The 8,308-nt window shown below is 44.8% G+C and overlaps 1 gene segment (V, D, J or C); it reads right to left on the minus strand.

The window, feature by feature from the left end:
• Positions 1–6,156: 6,156 nt before the first annotated feature.
• On the minus strand, positions 6,157–6,830 carry LOC125148946 (immunoglobulin lambda variable 1-40-like). The segment is given in 2 exon segments: positions 6,157–6,563; positions 6,675–6,830. Coding segments are annotated over 2 exon segments (438 nt in total).
• Positions 6,831–8,308: the final 1,478 nt, after the last annotated feature.

Consider the following 8,308-nt stretch of genomic DNA (forward strand, 5'->3'; position numbering starts at 1 on the left):
TTTTTTGAGGTTTTCCAGACTTTCTCCTGTGGTTGATTTCAAGCTTCATGGCACTGTGGTCTGAAAGTATGCATGGTATAATTTCAATTCTTGTAAACTTATGAAGGGCTGTTTTGTGATCCAGCATATGATCTACCTTGGAGAATGTTCCACGTGCACTCGAGAAGAAAGTATATTCTGTTGCTTTGGGATGCAGAGTTCTAAATATATCTGTCAAGTCCATCTGATCCAATGTATCTTTCAGGGCCCTGGTTTCTTTATTGACCATGTGTCTAGATGATCTATCCATTTGTGTAAGTGGAGTGTTAAAGTCCCCTGCAATGACCACATTCTTATCAATTAGGTTGCTTATGTTTATGAGTAATTGTTTTATATATTTGGGGGCTCCGGCATTTGGCGCATAGACATTTATAATTGTTAGCTCTTCCTGGTGGATAGACCCTGTAACTATTATATAATGTCCTTCTTCATCTCTTGTTACAGCTTTTAATTTAAAGTCTAGTTTCTCTGATATAACTATGGCTACTCCAGCTTTCTTTTGGCCTCCAGTAGCATGATAAATAGTTCTCCATCCCCTCACTCTCAATCTAAAGGTGTCCTCAGATCTAAAATCAGTCTCTTGTAGACAGCAAATAGATGGGTCTTGTTTTTTTATCCATCCTGATACCCTATGTCTTTTGGTTGGTGCATTTAATCCATTTACATTCAGTATTATTATAGAAAGATACGGGTTTAGAGTCATTGTGATGTCTGTATGTTTTATGCTTGTAGTGATGTCTCTGGGACTTTGTCTCACAGGGTCCCCCTTAGGATCTCTTGTAGGGCTGGTTTAATGGTGACAAATTCCTTCAGTTTTTGTTTGTTTGGGAAGACCTTTATCTCTCCTTCTATTCTAAATGACAGACTTGCTGGATAAAGGATTCTCGGCTGCATATTTTTTCTGTCTAGCACCCTGAAAATCTCGTGCCAATCCTTTCTGGCCTGCTAAGTTTCAAAAGAGAGATCAGTCACGAGTCTTATAGGTCTCCCTTTATATGTGAGGGCACGTTTACCCCTTGCTGCTTTCAGAATTTTCTCTTTATCCTTGTATTTTGCCAGTTTCACTATGATATGTCGTGCAGAAGATCGATTCAAGTTACGTCTGAAGGGAGTTCTCTGTGCCTCTTGGATTTCAATGCCTTTTTCCTTCCCCAGTTCAGGGAAGTTCTCAGCTATGATTTCTTCAAGTACCCCTTCAGCACCTTTCCCTCTCTCTTCCTCCTCTGGGATACCAATTATGTGTATATTATTTCTTTTTAGTGTATCACTTAGTTCTCTAATTTTCCCCTCATACTCCTGGATTTTTTTATCTCTCTTTTTCTCAGCTTCCTCTTTTTCCATAACTTTATCTTCTAGTTCACCTATTCTCTCCTCTGCCTCTTCAATCCGAGCCGTGGTGGTTTCCATTTTGTTTTGCATTTCGTTTAAAGCGTTTTTCAGCTCCTCGTGACTGTTCCTTAGTCCCTTGATCTCTGTAGCAAGAGATTCTCTGCTGTCCTCTATACTGTTTTCAAGCCCAGCGATTAATTTTATGACTATTATTCTAAATTCACTTTCTGTTATATTATTTAAATCCTTTTTGATCAGCTCATTAGCTGTTGTTATTTCCTGGAGATTCTTCTGAGGGGAATTCTTCCGTTTGGTCATTTTGGATAGTCCCTGGCGTGGTGAGGACCTGCAGGGCACTTCCCCTGTGCTGTGGTGTATAAACGGAGTTGGTGGACGGGGCCGCAGTCAGACCTGATGTCTGCCTCCAGCCCACCACTGGGGCCACAATCAGACTGGTGTGTGCCTTCTCTTCCCCTCTCCTAGGGGCGGGATTCACTGTGGGGTGGCGTGGCCCGTCTGAGCTACTTGCACACTGCCAGGCTTGTGATGCTGTGGATCTGGCGTATTAGCCGGGGTGGGTAGGCAAGGTGCACGGGGGCAGGAGAGGCAGGCTTAGCTCGCTTCTCCTTAGGTGATCCACTTCAGGAGGGGCCCTGTGGCAGCAGGAGGGAGTCAGATCCACTACCGGAGGTTTGACTCCGCAGAAGCACAGAGTTGGGTGTTTGCACGGAGCGAGCAAGTTGCCTGGCAGGAACTGGTTCCCTTTGGGATTTTGGCTGGGGGATGGGTGAGGGAGATGGCGCTGGCGAGCGCCTTTGTTCCCCCACCAAACTGAGCTCTGTCGTCCGGGGACTCAGCAGCTCTCCCTCCCTTTGTCCTCCAGCCTTCCCGCTTTCCAAGCAGAGCTGTTAACTTATGACCTCCCAGACGCTAAGTCGCGCTTGCTGTCGGAACACAGTCTTTCCGGCCCCCCCTCTTTTGCCAGCCAGACTCAGGGGCTCTGCTTGGCTGGCAGGCTGCCCCTCTGCCCCGGCTCCCTCCCGCCAGTCCGTGGAGCAAGCACCGCCTCCCCACCCTTCCTACCCTCTTCCGTGGGCCTCTCGTCTGCACTTGGCTCCGGAGACTCCTTTCTGCTAATCCTCTGGCGGTTTTCTGGGTTATTTAGGCAGGTGTAGGTGGAATCTAAGTGATCAGCAGGACACGCGGTGAGCCCAGCGTCCTCCTGTGCCGCCATCTTGCGACCTCCGATGGGATTGCATTGAATTTATAGAGTGCTTTGGGTAGTGTGGACATTTTAGCATTATATTTATTGTGGAGATCCCTGGGTTTAGGAATTACCTGGAGGCTGTGTGTGAGGTCTACGTGTTTGTCTAAGATGACCTCCATCTCTGTGCTTAAAAATGTGGATGGATTATCATGATTCAAATGATAGAAGAGATACTAGTTTTGGCAATAAGGTAAAGAATGTGGATATGTGCATTTTTCCTCTTTTTCACTGATGTATTCTTTAAAAATCAAAAACCTTTCCTGAGCACCAGCGAAGTATCGGTAAGCTGCAGACACTCAGTGTTGCAAGGACAAACAAACTGTCAAGGTCATGGGGCATGTTGGGTTTTCATGTGACTCACTATGACAGACAAGGAGGAGATGTTTCTTGTGAGGTATTCAATGGGAAGGATTAAATATTTACACGCTAGACACATGGTTCTATGTTAAACAAGAGTCGATGACTAGAAGTGTGTATGTGTGTATATAACTGTATCTTATGTTTTATATATATGTAGTTTGTGTTTCATACATTTATATATATACATATATATGTATATATATACATATATATATATGTGTGTGTGTATATATATATATATATATATGATACAAATTCCAGGAGATATATCCTAGTTGTATTGTCATGAATAGTGCAGAGATGGATTAGATAAACCACTGGGAAATATAATTGTGTGAATATTTACATATGAGGAGACCCTTGTGTGACACAGAGAAGGACTAGAGAAGGATCTGGTGTGAGTAATTATAATAACTTGCACACTGAGAAAGGAGGGCTTAGAGCACCAGGAACTTCTGGGTTATGGACTGAGCTCTGTCGGGTAGTAAGCTCTTCGGGAAAATACCTGTTTGGGTATTTTCCTGCTGGCCTGCCTCACAGCCCAGTCCTCTCCGTGCCAGTGAAACAGGCCACCGCTGACCCCGGTCCTGGTCACCCAGCTGCTCTGACAACACACAGCATCCCTAGAGGACACTCTGACCTTTGCAGATGGATATTTGAGCTTTCACTACTCAGGAAAGGAGCATGAGTAGATCCTCTTCCGGGTGCTTGGGATGGAGACATTAATTTTCTTCAGGTCACTAACAATGTCCAGGCTGGTCAACATAGGGCTTATTTTACAATGTTTATGTTCCTGGACATATTAGTGTTCCCTGACATTGGGTTTGCTTGCTGCAGGGGCCTGGCATCACTACCAATCTCCGATCTAAATTTGTTTTAATGTTTATTTTTTTTTAAGAGAGAGAGAGGACAGAGAGAAAGAAACAAGGGAGACAGAGAGAGAGAGAGAGAGAGAGAGAGCAGGGAGGTACAGAGAGAGAGCGGGAGATGCAGAATCAAAAGCAAGCTCCAGGCTCTGATTCTGTGGCACAGAGACCCAGGCAGGGCTTTGGCTCACGAACCACGAGATCATGACCTGAGCCAAAGTGTGAAGCTTAACCGACTGAGCCATCCAGTCACCCCTACCAGTCTCCAATCGAAACCAATTTCAAGGCCTCGTATTTCCCAGGTTCACTCCCGGTTCATATGTGATAAAAAGTCCATGGGGATTATCCTTGAACTTTGAATACTTTTTGCTCTTGTTGCTGTATTATGAGAATCTCCTGTTATATCCCATCACCTCCATGGTACAGGCTCTGGGGCATCTGAAGTCTCTGTTTGTCAAAACACTACCTGTTCTCCGCAGAGAGGTATCCACTGTACTTAATTACCAATCTGGGTTTTGACCAGGCCTTTATACTTAGTCTGGAATTTATTTTCTTCTCTGGTATACTCATGACCTGTTTGCCTCTCTATCGGTCCAGTTTTGTAAGTGTTCTCAGGATGAACATTGATATAAACCATTATACAGTACAAGGGAATCTATCTTCTTAGAAATTTGTTCTTGGCTAATCCATTAAGGGGAATTCAGGAAAGGGAATCCCACTCACATTCAACTCTATTATCTTTATTTGGTAAAGGTTCCATAGGTTAACAATGAAAAGACAACAAAATGTCTAGATTTTTTCCGGTAATACCAGGGTTCTCTGGACAAGGTAGGATGGGTTCATAGGCTTTTTTATCTAAAATAGTGAGATTCCTTTCAGCATCATTGCAGGCTGAGTCAGAGGAAAAACAAAGACAGAGAAAGCCTAGAACACATGCAGTTACACTTTACTGGTCTCACCCTGGTAATTACATCTGCAACAGTCTCATTTCCAAATAAGGTCTCATCCCGAAATATGGGAGTTTTTAGAACTTTTAATCACATGAATTGTTGGCGACACAATTCAACACGTAACAATTAATATCCACAGTTTATTCAGATTTTCTTAGTTTTTCCCTAATGTCCTTTTCTGTTGTAAGATCCAGTTTATGATTCTTTGCGACATTGAGTTGTGAATTGTCCTTAAGCTTCTCTTACTGTGACACTTCTCCAGACTGTCCCTCTTGTTGGTGCCTTTGTGCATACTTACTGAGTGGGGGTTATGCTTGACGTCATTCAAGCCAAGGGTTTACACCTGTTCCATGAAATCTCTGCACGGGAGTGTGTCTCATGTGATTCCATATATTTATACCATCAGTTAACAATATGGATGGCAAACATATGTGTAGACACTGAGTTACAACCCAATCCTTTTATGTTCCTGTGGTTGAAATCTTTCTAGTTTTGCCTCATGGGGGCCCTTTAAGTTGGCTCATGAGCTCCTAGACAAACCCTGTCCTTGTGTGTGTGCGCACACGGGTATGTGTGATGATTGTGCGCTGATTTGCTTGCGTTTGTTTGGGAGACAATGACAGACAATGACAGAGTGTCATTTAAGGGCCATTAGTATCATATAGAATAATTCTGTGGCTCAGAGTGTTTTCCTCTGTTCACATGATTCATTCTTTTTCAGCGTTTAGCACCCCCGCGACCTTCAGATGTTTGCAGAGTTTTGCTTCTTCCAATGTTGGATATAATTATCAAATTATTTATAAAAGTGGCACCTCCTGGGTGACCTCTTAGTTGGTTCCTGGTTTGGGTGATTATTTTAAACCTAGAATAAATATCCATGTGCCAAGTTTAGGGTGCTTTCAGGCTTTAGTGATTAGGAATCAGTTGTTATAAACATTGAAGTGCAGGGTTTTTCCTATGGACAAAATTTATGAAACTTATCCTCATAATTTTATAATTTTAAATTGGCATTTTTTCACAAATAATAGATAAGAAGAAGAGATTAGCCAGTGCCATGGAGATAATAGTACCAGATGCAAATAAGGCTGACTTATTCTTCAGGCACCACATGGGTAGAGTTCATAGGAAAAATAAAAATGCTTCATTTATTTTTATATCAGAAGGAAAAATTGATATGATCTGGCCTAGAAGTAAAATACCTCAGCTGATAAAACAAGAGATTTGTCTTCCATTGAGACTCTGTGTCGGAAAGGTTTTCTGAGCATGACTTTGAGGACAGAAAGGACAGGAGGAACCTCACTCACGGGAGGTGCCCTTGCATGGACCTGCGTCCAGGTCATCAGCCACGGAATGAGCAGAATCACAGGCTGAGCTGAAAAGGGAACTGCTGATGTGTTTCCCTCTTTACAGATGAGTAACTAGGTTTTTGTCTCACTTCCCCACAGGCCTGGACCACTGTGTAAGCACTGCCACTGCTGTACCTTGATGAGCAGTAATAATCAGCCTCGTCCTCGGCCTGGAGCCCAGTGATGGTCAGGGTGCCTGTGCTGCCAGACTTGGAGCCGGAGAATCGATCAGGGACCCCGGAGGGTCGGTAGCTATTATCATAGATGATGGTTTTGGGGGCCATTCCTGGGATTTGTTGGTACCAGTACACGTAACTACCAACTCCAGTGCAGGAGATAGTGACCCTCTGGCCCAGGGCCCCAGACACCGAGGATGGTTGATTCGGCCCCGACTGAGCCCAAATCCCTGGAAAGAGAAACAACAGAGAGGATATTCCTGGGGTCTAGAGACAAGAGGAGGAATCAGGCCCACACTTGTGCTTCCAGGACCCCTTCCCGTGTCCCCACATCAAGTCACCTGTGCAGTGAGCGAGGAGGGTGAGGAGGAGAGGGGACCAGGCCATGGCGGAGGTCAGCACCGATCCTGCCTTCTGTTGCCTCACAGCTGAGCAGAGCCTCCCTTCACCTCTCCCTTCACCTCTTGATGTGTTGAGAGGGGGAGGGCCCAACCATGCAAATGCGACCCCCCTGTTTTCTGACTCCTCACTGACTTCTTTAGGTGCCTCTGTCTGAGGATGTCAGGGGATGGGCAGGGTAGGGGCAACTTCAGGGCAGGGGTGGCGAGGTCACAGATGTGAGGCCTGAGCAGTGGCAGGTGGCAATTCACAGCTCTGATCTACCGTGACCCCTCAGAAACAGGCCTTGAGTGCCCCCTAGCGTCCAGACACAGACATGCCAGTTTATGAAGTGAGCAGAGCCCATCAGAGGCCACTTCTGCCTCCCCACTGCTCTAGCCACTCTCCTCTGCCTAAGCTTTAGACAAGGTCTCCTCACGTGGCCACCATCACCTCAGGGCAGACTCTCTGTTCTACTCAGACTCCTGGGGGTGAGCCTGTCCATGGCTCCCTTGACTCTTAATGGGTCAGGCCTGAGGAGGTGTCTCTACACACATTCCTCTAACAGTAAATGTGTACCAATAGAGGAAGGAGTTAACTGGATACAACAGCGGAGACAGGGCTCCAGGCACCCGTGCCAATGCAGGAAGCAGCAGAGAGCAGAGGGCAGCTCCCATGGGGAACTTTGGCAGATGGGACCTGACCCTGGTGAGATCGTTCTTAGATGTGCTTCTTACCCAGATGGATTGTGTTGATTCACACTCTGTCCCGGCATCTATGTCAATGTGCTCATTGTCAGACGTCTGAGTGATTCCAGTTTTCTCTCCCAAAGTGCATCAGGAAATATCAGTGAGATCCTAAGGATCCCATTTGGGGCATCTTCTCTAGGATTCACGTACATTCTTTCTGAAACCCTTCCCAAATCCATGGTAGCTCTGTTCTGGAGACCTTGCAAAGGACCGTTTTCAGCCTATGTCTTCCCTGGTGGTCAAGAGGAACTGGAATGACTTTCTGGTCTTTTTATTCTATGGCATCAGCCTATGTGTGTCTCGAGAACAATACCACGTTGGTTTTCATGACTACAGCTTTGTAATATAATTTGAAAGTGCGAAGTATGGTGTCTCGAGGTTTGTTCCTTCTCAAGATTGCTTTGGCAATTTGGGGTCTTTTCTGGTTCTATACAAAATTTGGGTTTTTTTTTATTTCTGTGCAAAACATCATTGGATTTTTTTATGGGGATTGCATTGAATTTACAGAGTGCTTTGGGTAGTGTGGACATTTTAGCGTTATATTTATTGGGAGATCCCTGGATTTAGGAATTACCTGGAGGCTGTGTGTGAGGTCTACGTGCTTGTCTAAGATGACCTCCATCTCTGTGCTTAAAAATGTGGATGGATTATGATGATTCAAATGAAAGGAGAGATACTAGTTTTGGCAATAAGGTAAAGAATGTGGATATGTGCATTTTTTCTTTTTTTATTCACTGATGTATTCTTTTTAATTCAAAAACCTTTCCTGGGCACCAGCTAAGTACCGGTACGCTGCAGACACTCAGTGCTGAAAGGACAAACAAAACTGTCAAGGTCATGGAGCCTGT

The sequence above is a fragment of the Prionailurus viverrinus genome, chromosome D3, assembly GCF_022837055.1.
Source record: "Prionailurus viverrinus isolate Anna chromosome D3, UM_Priviv_1.0, whole genome shotgun sequence".
Taxonomy (NCBI): domain Eukaryota; kingdom Metazoa; phylum Chordata; class Mammalia; order Carnivora; family Felidae; genus Prionailurus; species Prionailurus viverrinus.